This window comes from Pocillopora verrucosa, chromosome 3 (genome assembly GCF_036669915.1).
Source record: "Pocillopora verrucosa isolate sample1 chromosome 3, ASM3666991v2, whole genome shotgun sequence".
NCBI lineage: Eukaryota > Metazoa > Cnidaria > Anthozoa > Scleractinia > Pocilloporidae > Pocillopora > Pocillopora verrucosa.
Window position 1 is genome coordinate 3,142,658 of NC_089314.1, and position 19,249 is coordinate 3,161,906.

Sequence of the window (19,249 nt, forward strand, 5' to 3'; positions counted from 1 at the left end):
ACAACATTTTTTCGAAAATAGGTTCATGTGCAGGTTATAGTTAAGACTGTGTGAAAAAAATGGAAACGTCCATAGGAATCTTTGAAAGTAACAAAAGTAAGTAAAAGGAAAACTTGAGTCTTCTCGAACATAAATCCCATCCGACTACCTGTAACCTGTCAATTTACCATTTCGTTTGAGCTCTATCAAAAAGGTTAGATGCTTTTGAAACACCGTGACTTCCTGGCTTGCATGGTTTTCTATTATTCCTGTAAAACAAGTTAGTTCTGGCAGCCAGAAAGCAGTCCATTCACCAGGCCACGATCCGAGCGACAACCCTAGCCACAACAACTTCCGCACATGCGAAGACGTTTGACGGTTAGGCCTGTCCCGATTGTGCCCGTAAAATTAAAAAAAAAAAAAAAATTAACAAAAATTCAAACAGTTGCGACCCGAATTTCTTGATATTTTTATATGAACTGTTGATTAAATGTTTTATTTTTCGTTTTTTCAGTATAACTACTGGCATCAGTCAAGAAAACTGCTCGCAAATATGGGCGAGATTTATCGTGCGTTATTGTATCGCTCTAGACAGAAATCATCAGGCACACAACCTTACCTTAACGCCAAATTGGTCAGGCCAGCGAGTAGAATTTCTTTATCGCGAAGTAATACACAGTTAAAACCTTACCTTATAGAAAAAACGATAACCTCTTTTTGTGGATACCGCATTTGTGGAAATTGCCATTCATGCTATGATTGCGGGGTTATTTCCAAAGAGAAAAATGTGCGAAAGGGTCCTAAATTTACGTAGCACTCATAACGCGCAAGCCGCGCGGATCCTCGCGCCAGTTTACATTTTAACTGTCAATTTAAATTAATTTCACGTTTGAAGGCGAACACATCTCTTTCACTTGCTAATTGAGTCCTCTCGCTTTACTTTGACAAGCCTATGGATCATTTTACACTTCCCTGGTGAGAATTTTTTTCTTAAGCAAAGCTCGTCGAGGGTGACAGGCTATGTGTTCAAAGGGTTGATAAAAATTTGAGAAATTTGAGTAAATCGTTGACTTTCCGTGCTAAATTTGTGCTCTAAAGCAATATTGTGCGCAAAAATTGCTCAGTAATACAAAAATTCGAAACGCCAGAAGTTGCTCAGAAGTTGCCGTGCACAGCCATGACCAGCCTATTGACGGTCTCCACAATATCTCCCTGCAATGCGGACTTTCTCACAGGTCGCTATCTTGCATCCCAGAATCTGGAGCAAAACCCTTCTTCATCAGCCCGTATGACATAATATTTTGACCGCATGAATTAAAAGACATGCACAATATTTTTTTCAGAGCAAAGAGACTCGACCTTCAGGCCACCAAAAAAAAAAACCGGAAATGGGCAAAATTTCTGAATCGCATCTCTAAATGCTAAGCTTCTGCAACAGTCAAAGAATAACAAAGACATATTGTCCTTTCTGTTGGAGATGCCAAGTTTTCTGGAAAAAAAAAAAAGGGTTTCCATGCCTTTTTCAAAAGCGCTGTTGATATCAGAAAAATGTAGAGGAAGACCTGGGAATAGGATAGATATAGATGTAGATAATGGCTGAGAATTATTACTTACGCCGATTACAATCAATTCAAGCCTGTGATAAAAAAAAAAAACAACAAATGAAAAAAAAAAATTCTGGCTGAATTAATTCAAATCTATGCGGCAGCTTCAATTTTCAAATGAAATGAACACTTTTAATTTACAGTTGCACCTTTCTATGAGGACTCTTTATCATTGTTTACTTATAAACAAAGTACCCTCAGATCGAGGCGGTTTCGCCACCAGTTTGGCTCCTTCAGAGGCAAGCCCTAGCTCCCAGAGATCTTAGCGAGCCATGCACCTCACCATTGAAAGACAACTGATCAAAACCTAGCCGCTATAAAGTTCACCTTTGATGGAGCTCAACTTCCAGCGCTTGTGGTGAAAATCGACCTCACATAGGAGATAATCTCCTTGGGAAATGTCCACAGAAGTAGGTGCGACAAGAAGACGTGGAAAAGAAGGCTTAACTGCGAATGGATCGAGCGAAGATCTCTTTGATGGTCTGAAGGTAAAGTTGTTGTCAAGATTGGTGTCTTGGATTCTGCAATGTTTTTTGCTAGCTGATTGTGAGGCTGTTAAACTACCTCTACCTAACCTTTTCTTAATAGCATTATTTGCTCGAGTTTCTTCTTTGTATTACTGCGTGGGCTGTAAGATTCACCAGATCAGGCGATCGATGTTATGTTTCCAGCAATCATATACTAAACTATTTCTCATTCGGCACAAATCGTGCTGTGGTCAGCATTTTAACTTTTATTCGAGCATTGGTGTTTAATTACTACCACCGCTTTTTTTGCAAAATCTTGCGGTGTTGCTGCTTTTTTCATTCCCGCAGAAATGCAAATTTACTGCAAAAGACGTTGATTCTCAAGCATTCTCCACAATGTTTTGCTACGTTCAATGGTCGACCAGTATTTTTCGGATCACGCGAGGCTACCGTATTACAAATCTTATTATGCCAAACTGTCAATTAAATAAAACATTGTCATATCGTAAGGATATTTTTAGTGTCTCTATAAAATATTGTTGATTCCGTTCTTACGGCACTGCAAAACTGCACTTTGATCATAATCGCGAATCTTATGATATGCAGATTGGTCATATTTTTCAAACAACCAACGTTTCTATTGGTCGGGCGCCTTTGTTTACTTACGTTTTCTTAGAATTGTCTTTTGTTTCAACCGAATCTCATATTAAGTTTTCATTTTTTGACAGCTAATATTCGATGTTTACTTACATCGTGAAGAGGAGCGTGGTTGACGATAGTTTCTTGTGAATAAAAGCATCAAAAACGAAAATGATGTGCCTGTTCTTATTTCACAGGTGCTCTCATTGATTTACAAATACAACAAAATTAAATCAACTGCAAGGCAAAAGTGTACTAAGTCAAGTATATAATTGCCTGCAACCTTAAAAAAAATTTTTTTTTTGGTGAAGGAAATGAAATCAGCCTCTCTACTTCTCAGTTTTCTCTCTATCATTGTATCATCATATCAAGCAAAATATATTTTTATCCATGATATGCACAATAATAGAAATAAAAAATGTAGCTTGAGGATGTGCACACAGGAAGAGATAGAAAGAAGAAAATTTTTTTTTTATTAGAGACCATATGGTATGCAAATATTCAAACAGTTGGTTAAGGAGAGTTTTTGTGTCTGAAAAGGATAGCAGTGACAGTAGAAATGGCAGTGTTAGTTGGTGATTTCTGATGCAGGTATACATAAATAAGAAACAAAAATTTGAAATAGCTGTTAGGTTTTGAAAAGCTTGTTTAACAATGCAAAATATCTGTTGTTTTCCATCCAAAGGCTTCTACATTCAGTATCTTTTGTAAACAGTAGACTTTTTGCTGACTTAAGATCCTGAATTGTTGAAAATTATTTTTTGAGTTACACAAAATTTGAACTTTCACTTTGATGAATTTTGCTTTTATGAGAAGATTTAAATAACAGTCAGATAATGTAGAATTAATTCTCTGACTATTTTCCTGAGCTTCTTTATTCCTGGAGGAAACCTCTGGAGGTATGTCTATGAAAGTAAGGCAGAGGCAAGAATATTCCAACTAGATAAGGATCATTTTCACACAAACAAATATTAGAAATATATCACTAAGAAAGTCTCGATATTTCTTCTCTTGTGAGAATGATATAATGGCAAGATAGCAATTTATGTATACATGTATAACATCAGTAGACCTAGAATTCAACACGTAAGGAACTTTCCCTCTTTCTTTTGTTATTTGCAGAAAGAGGAAAACAGAAATCAAGAGGAACAGGTCAATAATTGTATTTTTCTAGAATTCTACTTATGTAAGCACACTGTCCTAAGCCTCAACTTGATTAATGTTCAACATTTGGTGCACTAAAAATATGAAGTGATTACACAAAATTATTTATTCATTCTTAAAAGAAAATGACAAACAGGAGAAAATGGATGAGGCACAGGACAAATTTTCACTTTGCAAACTGGCTTTGTCTTTGGTAAAGTGGCTGTCCAACTATCACAGTCAAATATGAGTTGTGCTTATTGTCTTAAGGCTTCGCACTCTGTGAGACTTAATGGAAAGGGATAAGTTATATATGATAAACTAGGTCTTAAAAGATTTTCATGCAAAATTAGTGCAGTAAGTAACAAAGTAATGTCGTGAAATTTGTGGCTTTCACTGCAATTTTATCTGGAGAAATTATACAGAGTTGCTTGGAGTGCAGCTATTTGCACATAACTGTTACCAGATCTAAAATTCCCTTTATGACAAATTAAAGATTTAGTTATGTTTTGTTTTGATAGGAAATACCGCCCTCAGAAGATAAAAGAGAAACTTACTCAGACTCAGCTCCTGTAGAACAACCAAGCATGTTAGCAAGCTTGAATCCACGGTGAGCTGCTCTCTATGTATGTCTTCCTAGTGTATGTATTGATTATTGAGAAGTATACAGGACAAATCTTACAGATGAATGTTTGTCTGCAGTGAGTGTAAGAACTAGCATTGTAAGGTGCTCTCTCCATACATGTCTTTGTAGTTTACGTATTGTTTATCAAGAAGTATACACAACACATCTTACAGACAAATGTTTGTTATAGTGAGTGTAAGAACTAGCAGTGTAAGGTGCTCTCTATAGATATGTCACTGTAATTTATGTTTTGCTTATCAAGAAATATACAGAACACATCTTACAGACAAATGTTTGTTGCAGTTAGTGTAAGAACTGGCAGTCAGCAAGCTTGGCTAGTTATTTTACAAGGTTTTGCTGGCTTTTTCGGTCTTAAACTCTTTCTGCTGTGGAGAAGGCAACCCAGATGAACTGTTAAAGCTGGAAAAAACAAGCATCAGTGACTTTGCTTGAGTTAAAACTTCATAATGTTTATGTAGTTGGAAACAGACTGAATACCAGATAACATAGCCAGAGATCAAAGTGACCTCTTAAACTTGGGATAAAGTTAGGGAAAGTCCTTGAAAATACCCCTTTGTGACCAAAAAATAGGTTCAGCACTAGGACTCCCCCTTAAAACATTCAATGCTTGGAGGGGAGGGGGAATAAGGGCAGAATTCATGAGCCACATAATTTTCAGTACGTTGCTTATAGCATCTAAATCTCTAACCTACTTTCCAAAGAAGATTTGTTAGCCACAAGGGAAAAACATCAGTTAGATTTTTTATCTATATGTAAGTAGACAGTGGTGCTTTGTTTTGTCTTAAAGAGCAGTTAACATTGTTTTCTTGTCTTCCAGATGGAGGAACTGGTGGATCAGAGGAATGTTCTCTTTGGTGATGATTGGAGGTTTCTCTGTTATAGTTTACTTAGGTCCTTTTGCTTTAATCCTGTTGGTAAGTTTTTAAGAACTCTGTTTTCACATACATTTTAAACAAAAAGAAAAGTGTGAGAGAAAGGGTGGATATCTGCAATGTGTAGAATGAAAAGGCATCATGTGGATATGGTTTTTAGTTTATAAAATCATGTCAGGAGATTCTGTGGTGTATTGGTTGGCATGTTGCACTCCAGGTCCCTGGTTTTCCAAGAGTGGATAATGGCATTCACTCCATCCATCAGACAGCGCAGTGCAATTTGTTATCTTTTATTGTCTGGATAGTGACTTACCTGTTGGCCAACATTTTACACCAATCATGGTTACTGTCGTGTGTTCTTGGGCAAGATGTTTTAAAATATACTTAGGATGCTTCTCTCCTCCAAGGGGTTTTATCAGGTACCAGCAAACTGAAATGGAAACAGTACCACTGAAAAGTAATTTGACACCCCCTCAAAGCTCAGTCCTCAATTCTCGAAAACTTAAGGGAGTGAGGCTTCGAGTTTCAAGACATTTGAGTCAAGTTTTGAGACACTCAAAATAATAACAAAATGCTGGGGGGTGGTAACATGCCACTGTTTAGTATACCCTGTAGGGAAGGGGAGAGAAGCAATGTTCCCTTACACTTTCTGTCAATGAAAGCTAGATGAGTTCTGGCCATCAGGGGTAAATAGTTGTATGACACTTAACCCCTGAAGTGGACAACTATTCTCTTAAAGAAGACAACTATTCTACTGCTCCTTTCATTTTGCAGATCCAGTGTATTCAAATCAAGTGTTACCATGAGATCATCTCTATTGGACACAAGAAATATGAAAAATACAACCTTCCATGGTTCAGATCCCTAAGTTGGTAGGATGATTTGCAGTTTACAGATTGTGTTGTAGGAACTAGTATACAGTGACAGATTGATCCTACTGATCCTCTCATTATCCATTCCAGATGGAAATTTTCAGGAGCTGAAAGTAATTTTGTCATGTTTTTCATTTTTTTTTACAGGTATTTTCTTGGATGTGCAAACTTTTTCTTTTATGGCGAGAGCATAACAGATTATTTTAATGGTAATCCAGACCCACAAGTGGATGATGCATCAGAGGTAAGTGTTACACCTTCAATGTTACTTATTTTCAGGTTTATTTTAGCCTGTAAAAGTTATATTTACCACAATGAATCATCGACCATTTCTATTGTTTCTTTTTCTTTTTCTTTTTCTTTTTTTTCGTTTTCTGTTTTGTTTGGTCATTTTTAATTTTTTTTTTTTTTTTGTAGGAAGTGGTGAAAACGTACATAACTTATCACAGGTTGATTTCATATTCACTTTACTTAATTGGTGAGTACCATTAAAGAAGTAATAGCACATTATCACATTATTCTGTGTAAACTGTGGTGTTTAACAAGGAATTCCAAATCTAAAAAAGCTGTAACCATGCTCTTGTAAAATAACGAAATTTTTTTGTGTTTGATATTGCCAATTAGCTTCTGACACATCACTAGCCCTTTGCACCACTCTGCTTGGTTGCTAAATGAGTGGCAAAGCATCCACAATTCTCAATTCAAAGTCATTTGTTGAATTTTCTTGTCAAAAGGGGCCAGTGGTGTTTATATAATAAACAAAACAATCTATGAATACTTGTACTTAAATAATTTCTATCCTCATGTTCAACTCAATTTCTCACTTGTTTGCTGCAAGCACACCTGGGGGTATCAAGTTGAATGCTCAAAGAGAAATTCCATATCCATGGAGACATGTGTATTATTCCCTATGTACATGTATGAGCCAAAAGATACTGATTTTTTCTGGTGGAACTCCTGTCAAATGGCACAGTAAAGCAGTTGAACAAAAATGATTATAAGGTTGCAGAGTAGTTTTGTGTACTATACTGGCAGACATAGCTCTTACTAATGGATTTTGAGGTCCATAGGTTGTAAGTTACAGACCAAGTTTTTCCACTTGGGTTTGAATGTGCCACAAATCCTAGTGGAAAACATAAGGCTCCTTAATTACATCTCTGAGTCCAAATAGAGGGGAAATATTTCAGTTCAAACAAACTATTGATTTTAGGAGGCTGTGCAATGAAATACTGCACGCTAAATTGACCAATCATAGCACTTGTACTGGCTAAGAGATATGATAAATTGCTTTACACTGTCAGCCTATATTTCTTAGGTGCTGTCAAGATTACAAATGTGCTTCAAACCTAACACTTGTGCATAAAATAATATGAAGTCACTGATACATTGAATATAATAATAATAATAATAATAATAATAATTTATTAGTTGTATAGCCCTATTTACATGTACAGATCAATAGTGCTTTACACTGAATAAAAATTAAAAACCTTATATATCTAAATAAAATTTACAATAGTAATGGTAGCTAAACATATAAGAATAAATTATTTTAATGTAATATATCTGAGTTAATGATTACAAAAAGCTTCATTAAACAGAAACGTTTTAATAGCTTTTTTAAATTTATCCAAACACTTAATCATTCTAATTTCATGAGGAAGTCTGTTCCATAAGTATGGTGCTGCTGCCTGAAAAGACCGATCTCCAAATGTCTTCAGCATCTTAGCCTTAGGGGGCTCTAAGCGTAATATGTTGTGTAATATGCCAAAAAATGATTGAACAAGTTTTGTTTCCTTGCAGGTTTCATTTTATTTGTGTTAAATTTAAAAAAGGAACACTACAAAGTGCAATTTTCACTGGTAATTATGTTTGTAATTATTTTTTGTGACTTCTATGAAATTAAATGTACATGTAGCATTTCTATCCAAAGTTTCAAGAAGAAAAATCATGTAGGCTTTGTTGTGTGTGTTCTTTTTGAGAGAGTATATGTAAAAAAACCAGCAGAGCCTTTTCAGTTAGATTTCCAAAGATAGATTGAAACAAGCACTGCATGCAAACATTGTTGAGTGTGCAAGAAGTATTCTGAATAATGTTGAACTGTTTTGATGAAAAAGAAACAAAAGAAAGACAGTGCTTTTTCTATCAATGAAGACAGAACATTCTTGTGTAATCTGTTAGTCTGATTGAAAGATGCATTGAGTTCTAATGCAAATAGTGAATTGTCCTCTTTGCTTTTAGTTTGGCTGGACCCATGTGACTTTGCTGATTGTTGTCACCCAATCACACCTCATTATGCAGACCTTGTTTGAAGGACTCATTTGGTGAGTAAATTATTGGCTTGGGATGATGTATATTGCTTTTAACCCTTTAACTCCCAGAAGTGATGAACACGTAACTTCTCCCTATAATATCCTTACGTTCCCAGCAAAAAGTTTATGAGAATACTCAAACTTGTCTATTAGAAGTCAATATCTTGATCTAACACCAAGTTCTCATATCTAGAGTACAAGGAAATTTGTAGCAGCTATAGGGGAGAATTAAAAATCCCATGTTGGAAGTTAACCCTTTAACTCCCATGAGTGACCAAGACAGAATTTCTCCTTACAATATCAATACAATATCAACCAGATAAGTGATGAGAATAAAGAAAAATATCAATTTAGGGATAATTAGTTAATCCAATACTAACTTCTCTGAGCTAACTTAATAGAAATTGTATGGTTGACAGTAAAGAGAATTACAAATTTGATCTGGGAGTTAAAGGGTTAAATGAAAGGGCAAAGAATGTATTACCTGGGAGATATCATCACACAAAATTATTAGGACTAGAAAAAATGTGTGGTACTGGCACTAGTAATGAGTAATTGGAAAATTAGCTTTCAGATCTCAGGCATGGTAAGGTTAAGTACTATTTTTCTCTCTGCTGTGTTTGTAGGTTCTTTTTACCTGTCAGCATGGTGATTTGCAATGACATCTTTGCATATATTTTTGGTAAGTTGCTGGTTGTGCTTAACATCTTTTGCCTACCTTTCCCTTCTGTTTGTACACCCTTTAGGAATGCCTTGCCATGTTTCTTTGTTTCATGAAGTCAAGTTTGCACTTTGAAATTTTAAATTTTTAGACTCTGGAAAACAGAATCTGATAACGAAAGATTAAGAAAAACCTTTCATAATAAAAAGTAGTGAGATTAAAACATGATGTTTCAAGAGAAAGAGACCAACTCTGAACATTCCAAAAGACTCCATTCCAGCAAAACTGTTCATTTATTTATGTACATTCTTTTGTTTTACTCCATCTCATTTTATTCTAATTTAGTTTCACACTTTCCTTTCTTTATATAATCTCACTGAACTTAATATAATTTTACATTTGATTATGGTGACACCTTGTTGCTGAAAACAGAATCATTCTCACTCAGCTGGCAATTGGGGTGTCACTAAATTTTTTTAAGTGCCAGAACATCCCTAATGTTTGTTGTGCCCCTAATAATGGTAACATTGCTTCTTTTTATGTGTGCAATCATTAAAATAGGATTCTTTTTTGGCCGAACTCCTCTTATCAAGGTATGTTGTTTCTTCCAGTCTTTTGTGTAGTACAATTACCAATAATAAACTACTTAAAGTTTACTGGTATATAATTATATACTAGTTCAATGTGGTTTAAAATTTGAGCACAGAAGCCCATATACTTGCATAGTTCTTGTGACTGGTTTCTTAACACCACCATGGCAGTATTTTTATCACCAAAGTGTAGGTATGCCCCCACAAACCAGGCCTTCTAATCTGGCAAAATGATTTCTTGTAAGGAGCTGGCCATGTGTATGCTGTGGAAGCAAGCTGTTTGATGAGTGCAATTATCTTTAGGGATTCACATTCTCTTTGTGTCACTCTATACCCAGCACTAAATTTCACTGAGTAAATACATCCTGTACTCCATCATACATTTTCAATTGATTCATTAGTGATTAACTTTAAACTACACATTTCTTTTCAGCTTTCACCCAAGAAAACATGGGAAGGTTTCATCGGTGGAGGAGTGACAACAGTGATATATGGATGGCTTGTAAGTAATTTTGCTGCATGCTAGTTTAAGGGCAATCCATGACAAAGTAGATTGGTTGACACTCTGCCATTGAGATTGCAATGTTCTAGAAGAGCAAACCAGTGTCATTACCAATATGTTTACTTTCCCCTCTCTGCTCCTGTATAATATTTTCACTTCATTTTCTGTGATTGTGAAACAGTGTTGGATGTCATTTGTTTTATTTTCTCCTTAGATCTCTTATTTCATGTGTCAGTATCAGTATTTCATCTGCCCTGTGGTGGTAAGTTAAGAAAATAAAGGTCCAGATTTATGAATCTTTAACTTTATGATAACTGCATTGGTAAAGTTTGTAAACAAGTTTAAAAACTTTCATTCTTTGTGACCAAACCAATCAATTTTAAATTTAAATAATCTTTTGTAAGACAGGTTTTTCAAATTTTTCATTCAGAATAATAAACGTAGGTATTTAACCCTTTAACTCCCAGAAGTGATAAACATGAAACTTCTCCCTATAATACCCATACATTATCCAGCAAAGGGCAAATGAGAATACCCAAACTTATCAGGTAGAAGTTTTTATCTTGATCTCATACCAAATTTGCCTAACTTGTTTGCTAGTAATTGCCAGGAGGGGAGAATTAACAATCAGATCTTGGGAGAAAAGGTTTAGGAATTGACTGCTGTGACAGCATATAGTTCTATCATTGAGTGCAATCACTTCAATCCTATTTGCAAATGAAGTGGCTTAGCCAGCCAGTTTGGAATTATGGGAGGTATCCTTTGATTTGCAAAGATGATGTTGAGCCCTAAATCTTAGAAGTTGTCTGAAGTCTTCTCATTTGTGTAGTCTAAAATAAGCAAGCTTTGCTTTTTTTCAGTTCAGTGGCTCAATAACAGACTTCAAGACAACTTGTCAGCCTTCATCGCTTTACAAATTGACTGCCTTTACCATTCCTGCTCCTGTCAAATATCTTCTAGGATTTGTAAGTTTTAATTTTTTTTAACCTCAGAAACAGATTGTTCTCAGTTTCTCTGTTCAGTGAAACGTTTTACCCCTTGGTGTTCTCCAAAGTGAGGTCAGCTGAACAGCTTATTAACGGAGAAGTACATGTATATGGCAGTAACTGTTTCATTCTTATCTTTGCCATTAAGAATTTTATATACAGGAATGTTACCACTTACATGTACCATGTACTGTATGTATGATTCCAAAGAGTAACCTTGATGTTCAAAAGTTGTCTTCAAATGTGCTGGAAAAATTTAATTTCTGATGCTGCTGTTTGGATGCAACTCGGTTGCTTTAGTTGGAGGTGGACTCACACTAGGATGACATAATTCTATCCTCTGCATAGCCCATCATATACTGAGCTTATTGTTACAGTTATGTTTTAAATACCACCTATTGGTTTCAGGGTGGTTTGACACAAGATGAAGTGTGGCTATATCCAATGCAGTTCCACTCCATTGTTTTGTCACTCTTCAGTTCATTGATCGCACCATTTGGTGGTTTCTTTGCGAGTGGATTCAAGAGGGCCTTTAAAGTCAAGGTATACAGAGAGTCCACCTTCTTTTGTATTGATAATGTCTACAGGTATTGGAATGCAAATTTGCATTCAGTTACACGTGATTTGATTTTCATTTATGCTGCCACCCATCGTGCACTGCTTTGAATTGTTAAAATCTATGATCCTGTGACTCACCAGAAAGAACTAAGAAAGCACTCTCCTGTTGGTGGTTTGGTTACATGTCAGTTATCCATCTTATTGTCCAAGATTGTGTTTGTGAATTTTAGCAGGGAGCCAGTGAACACTGCATGTCACTTGGCAGGATTACACTGATTACTTCAGTCATCTGTTGAAGAAGCAGCTAGGGATATAAATTTCAGATCAACTTTCAAAAAGTGCTTGTGGATACAATTTGATTTTCAGTTACACTGCCCCATAAAGAAATGTCTGAAGTGATGAAAGCTACATTTGTAAGATATGGTGTGTGTGTGTTTTTTTTTCTTTTTTTGGTTTGTTTTGTTTTAATTTTGTTTTGTCCTTCAGGACTTTGGTGATACCATTCCTGGACACGGAGGTCTAGTAGATCGCTTTGACTGTCAGTTCCTCATGGCAACTTTTGTTTATGTTTACCATTCCACATTTATAAGGTATGGTGGATAAACTGCTTGGTCACTTGAAGTATTCTTTGGTTGAAATTCTTTCCACCAGCAGCAATAGGTTTCCTTATAAATGAGTTAAGAGAATGTGGTGTTCACACTTAGGCTGATTAAGTTTTGTTGATTCTCTTACTTTGCCAGATTTATGTGAATGAAAGGCACACTGATGTCAGATTGCACAACAACACAATCACTTTTCTTAACTTGGGGCTGGGTTGTTTAAAGCTGGGTTAAGATAATCCAGTGTTAGTATGAAATCTGATCTCAGATCTGAAAGCTTTAAAAGAGAATTCAGTTTAATTCTTTTTGTCTAGAATTTATTTATTGGATGTTTCAAAAATTGTAGAGAAAATTATTCTGTAAAGGCTTTTGCTTAAAGTGATAAAGAAACCTGGACTGAGACTCCACCTCGGGTTAGGGCTAATCAACCTTTGAACAACTGGACTTTGATGGCCAAGTAGTGACTTGTGACAGTGTAAGCTTTGAAAGGGAACTTTACAAACTTAACATTATCTTGAAATTGCTCAAGCAACTATGTGATTTTCTGTATACAGGGCACCTCAACCACACAAAGTGTTGCAACAAGTCTTATCTCTGAAGCCAGAACACCAACTGAACATCTATAAAGAGCTTAAGTCTAGCTTGCTTAGAAGAGGCATTCTATAGTGGATTCAACAGTGCTGCCACAACCATCCCATATTTATCTTGTAAATCACTGGGTAATAATGTTAACTTAAGCATCAGGATTATGATAACTGTACATGTCAATTATATAGGCTATGGGTATCCTTGTATAACAGATATCCTTGTATAATAGATATATTACTGATTGTATTTTAAGGCTTTTGCTTTTCACAATTATGTTTTGAATGTAAGTACAAGCATTTGAATTATGTTGTGTAAAATGAAAAGAAGAAATAAGGTGAGATATGAGTTCCTGTCTGTGAAGCTCATACAGGTTGACAGGCATAGAACAAGCACTTTGGTTCATCAGATGTCATGATGTGATGTCTTGTGAATTACCATACAGAGTTTCATTATATTGTGCTCAGCTGTTTTGATGTAACACAACTCAAATCATTGGGAGCACAGATATAAGCAAGGAAAAGAAATTGTGCTTGCTCATTTACTTATCCCTAAACTTGTATCTTAGCTTAACTCTTTCGATCCCATGAGTGACCAAGACAGCATTTCTCCCTACAATAAGAATACAATATGAAGCATACAAATGATGGGAATGAAGAAAAAATCAATTAGATTATTAGTTGATCTGATACCAAATTCTCTGAAGTAACATCACATGCATTGTATGACAGATAGTAAGGACAACTCCAGATGAGATCCCAAGAGTCAAAGGGTTAAATGTGAGCTAGCTCTAAGCTGTCATGCTTGCTCTTGGTTCTCCACTAGTTACTAACACCAGCTTTTGAAACCAGGCTTCAGGGTCCATTGATCCAGTTAAATGTTGAAGTCTGTTACATGATGAAAGGAAAACATCCCCATTCGTAGATAAAGGAGTAAAGTAACATTAATACACCTGTTCATAATATTAATATATATATATTTTAGCTTTTTAACTTTGTTTTAAATTATGTGGAGGGATTAATTGTTGATTTTGGAAAGATGTTATATGCATACTGTATCTAAAGATAATAAAATTGATAAAACTTAAACATGTCTAGATCAATAGAAACTATCACTGTAATTTTGATGGTTCTATCCTGTGTTTTAAATATTCTGAACATTACTGTGATATGAAAAACAGCTATTTTTTTTAAAGGCTCTACATTTAGCTATGTTACCCTTTTGTGCCTCAAAAAAGTGTCATCTGGTGAGAAGAAACAAAAAAATAAGTAAGAGATGAGATAGATAAATATCTAAGAAGTTGTGGATGGAGGAGGTTGGGAAGTCTTAATTAACATGTGTCTTGAACAAAGTTGAAATATTGCAGCAAAATTATGTAGCTTCTTTGAACAACAGTAAGATTTAATTTAGCCGCTGATTTGTACAATCTATTTTAATAACAATCTTTACCTATCAAATGATGTTCATTTAGTGTAATATAAAACCCTGATGTGCGATATTTTAAGAATATCTAGTGTTCTTATTAATGACATTATTAAAGGTGATTTGTGCAAATTGATTTGAAATATGATGGGGATTTTGTAAAGTAGGACTTGAGGTTATTTCTCTAGTTATTCTCATGTCTAGAAATTCAATCCAACCATTTCCCACAGAGATTTACAAACATCTTTCACCAACCTGAAGCTTGTTTCATTTTCAAAATTCATGATGCCCCCAATATCATCACTGTCAGTTTCTATTCTCAAGGTTAGGAGTAAACAAGGTTCATACTCTTCTGAGATAATGAACCTCAATGACCTCCTGAGATTTTTTCCAAGAACTAAGTTCCAAGAATTTAGTTCATGAATGTGAAAACGAACATGTAAAATTCTTGACTTTCAAGGCATGGTAACTGATATAGCAGAACTCTGACATTCCATGTTTTGAATGACCCATATAAGGTAAGTTATTCATGTTCAGCTGTCTTCACCCCTTAACCCCCTTAGAGTGACCAGCATCTAATTTCTATTTACAATATCATCCCTGAATAACACAGAAAGGTCACGAGAATAAAGGAGAATCACCAGCTAAAGAAGCTTTTGCTTGTTATTAAACAAATTATCCTTACCCACCCTCCTAGGAAATTGAAAGGAAATAGTATGGAGAATTTGCTTCCTGATGTTAGGATAGAATGGGTTAACTTATTAGCCTCCCAGGAATGACCAGTATCTACTTTCTCCTTACAGTATCACCCACAATAAAACACTAAGGCCATAAGAACAAAGGAAACGATATGTGACATGAAATAGTGTATTATCATGACAGTACTTAACAGCATCAACAAGGAAGAACAAAAGCAAGCATTTGAGCCGAATAACAAGTTTATTATATTTCAATTTACCACTATACTTAGTTTGAAACACCTTGAAAAGGTTTTCAACAACCAATGACAACTGGTGAATTTCTTCCATACTGAAGCCCACTACCAAAGTTCCCTTCATTAGCGGTCCCTATGTACAGTTCAGCACTTGTAAAATAATTTCCAACAAAAAATATAAGATTCCCATCATTTGGGCTGCATGCTTGTGAGCTGCCTTTAGTCATCAGTAGCTGCTGGTTCTTCTTCGTCAATCTTTGGTGCAAGGTAGTATCTGCAAACAGAGATGACATCGGTCAAAGAGGAATGACAGAAAGGTGACAACAACATGCAATAACCACCCTGTAACAAATGATTCTTCCTCAAATCATTTCATCTCATTATAATTAGCTTTTGAGCAGGTAAAGGAAGACAATAAACTGGTTAAAGAACAGGACCAACTACCAAAATAGTAAAAAAGTGAAATTTTGACAACGCTAACAGCAATGAAGAAAGGAGTGTATTACTTTGCCTCTTCATAATACTTTCCTTTTGCTAAATCAAATGAAATATTCTTCCTTTGCAAACTTACTTGAGGTTGCCTAACTCTCCTACTTTGTAGTCAAGGACTAAGGGCACATCCTCTTTCAGGGACATTTTAACTGTGCTGGATAATGGAGTAGCCTGAACAAGACAAATGAAAAACCATTGAGGACAAAGTTGGTACTGCCATAGAGAGTAACAATTCAGTTTTGGCACATTTATCTTCACATCATATTATTTTGAAAATTATTCGATGAGAAGCATTATTCATACACCCAAAAGAAAATAACAAAGCCCTTAAGCCTGCATACATGCGTTAGAATGATTTGCTTGACAACTAGATCTTATTCAAGTTATCTGTTATCTACCAATGCTCCCAATACTAGAGAGAAACTGTGAGAGCAGACTGACTTGCCTAAGAAAAAAACCAAATATCGCTGGCCATAGTTTAAAACGGCACCATTAAATGTCTTAAATGCTTCATTGGATCTCCTATATAGCCTTTCATAATTCTCCACAAATATCTCAAGTTTTGGTTACCAAGAATTTTTAAGTATAATATTAGTTTTTTCTGGCTGGTTGAACTTGTCTTCTTTCATGCTAAATGTACTTAAGTCTTGGAAAAAGCCATACCTATCATGGATGCATTCTGTCAAGAAAATCTTTTCTTACCTTAGTGAAAAAGTTTAAATATCTGAGAGCAAAAGTAAGTTCCACTGGTTCATTGAGCTGAATTTTAACCTGGAATCACAAAAAGTATAGTATTTATAGAAAATAAACTTGTTAAGTTACTTATACCAAGTGAGCTGGCATGAAATTAACGTGATTCATAACTGTCTCTGTACCAATTCCTACGTTTTTAATTACAAAGCACATCACTGAATGACTAAGTGGTAACCAACCTGATCCTCTTCAACATCAACAGTTGAGTTTTGTGAGAGAGTAACTTTTCCTTCACCGAGGTCCCCTTTGGCTGAGAACCTAACTCCTTCTTTAGTACAGTTTATTGTCACTGAATCACCAATCTGTGTCAGGTCTCGACATATTCTTTGGAATTCAGATGATGGCATTGTCACAACAGCATCATATTCCTGGTCCTAAACAAAAAGTTATCAAGTGTCACATACTGCACAACAAGTTTTCTTAAACCCAGTGGTCTCAATGACAATCAATACAAATGTCACAAACAGTCCATTTACACAGGTACCAGGTGCCAACTATCCCTTTCCACTTGGTGTCCAAAAATAAGCATGATGCCTTTGCCATCCTGTTAAAAGCTAAAATGCAGCTACTGTTATCCAAACATGTTCATAAGTTTTCTCAATAAGTTTTGATCAAAGGAATTATGGAATTTGAGGAAGCCCCTCCAGTATCCCAAGGTTAAGTTGCTTAAATATTCCTCTTTAAAACATATATCTTGTTGTAGTTTGCTGCTTTCACTAGGCAAGATGTACAAGAGTTGAAAAGGTCAACATTTATCAAATTGATTTCAAAGCAAGAGAGAGAGTAAATAGATAAATAAGTTATTTACTGACTTCAGATTAATCAGTATTGTTAAAAACAGCAACCTCAGACTTAAGAATGCTTCTGTATCCACCTTTGCAAAACCTTGTCACAGTTTTTCACTTTCCCTAACCAGTAATAAGATATATCATAGCTTACGTACCGGTATTCCTAAATGCTCACTGTCAATATCCATAAGTCTCATTTTATATTCGCATTGCCGTTCACCATCTAAAAGAAATGAACACAAAGTAAGAACAGGATGTGTTAAATCACAGTTTGCTAATGGTTTCAAAGAATCTCATTTGGTACTATACTCTTGAGAAATACTCCTGGTCAGTGAAAGTTATCTGGAAAAGTTAAGCCTTGATTTGTTATGTAAACATCTTCCATTTCTACCCTTGTAACAATTGCCAGCTTTGATGAGCAAGTTTGCTAATCAAAAGGGTGTCTTTCTTTCCTACAGGAAGGGAGGTAGGGAGATTGAACAAATATTTTACTTCTGAAGACCACTTAAAAATTTTTTGTTGCCACATTTGGGTAAAATTGAGCTCAGAGCATTGAAATTTTTAAATAGTACTTACTTTGGCTATCAAACTGAAATGTCACCATGTCACCTCCTTCTTCAGCTTTAATTGTGATGCTGTCATCATTACTAGCACACTTCAGTATTTTGGAAAGATTAGCAGTTTCCATTCCAAGAATGACATTTCTATCACACCTATATGGCTCAAATCCATCAGCTTCTAATGATATTGAAACTAAACTGACGTGACTACTGTCCATGGCTTGAACATTAATGCCACTACTTGAACATTCCCAATTTGCATTTGGAACCAAATCTTTGATGGCTTCAAGAACCTTTTTGAAGACGTTTCCTTGACCAAGTTTAGCCTCAAACATTTTGCAGACAGACGATGACAGAAGTTTATGTGTAGAAGAATGATTGAAGTCTGAAACAATATAATGCATGATTAGACTGACCATCTGACAAATTCTTGTTTCCCTCATCTTTTAAACTAACCCTGGAGATAACCCTGGAGAGAAGTGATGACAGAACTTTAAATTTTGCATGCTGTAATTATTTATCTACGTTTATGATCAGTGATGAGCCCAGGAAGTTATATTTCAATACATCAAGTTGAAGATTGCCAGTTGAACGATTTTACTTAACACATAAATCTTCCACCCTATTTGCAAATCTACATTGCTATCAAGTTGCATTTAGTGTGTTGTATCATTCACTTGATCCAAAATTTAGCAAATTCGAAGCTTAATTATGCTTGAGCCATGAAAAAAATCAAATCCTCTACAATAAAAATAAATAAGTTTAAATTGCTACGACGATGACTCCTCACGATATTTCTGCCATCAAACGAAAGTTCTATGCTTAACATTCTTTAACCCATCGAGGGTTCGAATTCGACCCATTAAAATGGCGGGAAAGGTAGCCATTATTCCCGCGCTCGATTTGAAGTAAATATTTTAGATGCGTTAGCAAAACCTTGGAGAGGATGTCTTAAATTGATCTTAATTGTAATCAAACGAAAGCTTGCCTTGGAAAGCTACTGGGCGAATGTTTGTGAAAATATCGCCCACAAACTCGAAGAAGCAAATGCACGCTGTTTGACACAATGTGGTTCGAATTCCAAACTAAACCTATCGTCTTTGACTTATTCCGTTTCCTCTATCCTCCGAATCTTCACATGCTGTAAATAATTGAATGATCGCGAATGAAATCGAAAATTAAGACGATTTCTTAGTTCGACAACAACATGGCCGCTTAAGCAGTTATCGCAGACTCTAGCGTCGATACGCATATCAAGCAAACTTAAATCACCCTATAGCAATCA

General features: G+C 35.4%; 2 protein-coding genes across 2 annotated transcripts; one reads left to right on the top strand and one right to left on the bottom strand.

Annotated features, from left to right (window-relative positions):
* Positions 1–1,871: 1,871 nt before the first annotated feature.
* On the top strand, positions 1,872–14,573 carry LOC131799389 (phosphatidate cytidylyltransferase 1-like). The gene is made up of 17 exons (XM_059117114.2): positions 1,872–2,071; positions 3,812–3,841; positions 4,354–4,442; positions 5,296–5,392; positions 6,125–6,222; positions 6,370–6,466; positions 6,640–6,700; positions 8,026–8,084; positions 8,464–8,546; positions 9,161–9,216; positions 9,757–9,788; positions 10,219–10,287; positions 10,502–10,549; positions 11,148–11,252; positions 11,682–11,816; positions 12,318–12,421; positions 12,985–14,573. Exons 1-17 carry the CDS (start codon positions 1,982–1,984, stop codon positions 13,094–13,096), a joined length of 1,365 nt encoding a protein of 454 aa, XP_058973097.1. The 5' UTR covers positions 1,872–1,981; the 3' UTR covers positions 13,097–14,573.
* Positions 14,574–15,357: 784 nt separating this feature from the next.
* LOC136279731 (proliferating cell nuclear antigen-like) lies at positions 15,358–18,348 on the bottom strand. The gene is made up of 6 exons (XM_066163745.1): positions 17,981–18,348; positions 17,560–17,627; positions 16,796–16,990; positions 16,566–16,634; positions 15,943–16,034; positions 15,358–15,645 (listed from the first exon to the last, which is right to left on the bottom strand). The coding sequence occupies exons 1-6, from the start codon at positions 18,297–18,299 to the stop codon at positions 15,591–15,593; spliced, it is 798 nt and encodes a 265-aa protein (XP_066019842.1). The 5' UTR covers positions 18,300–18,348; the 3' UTR covers positions 15,358–15,590.
* Positions 18,349–19,249: the final 901 nt, after the last annotated feature.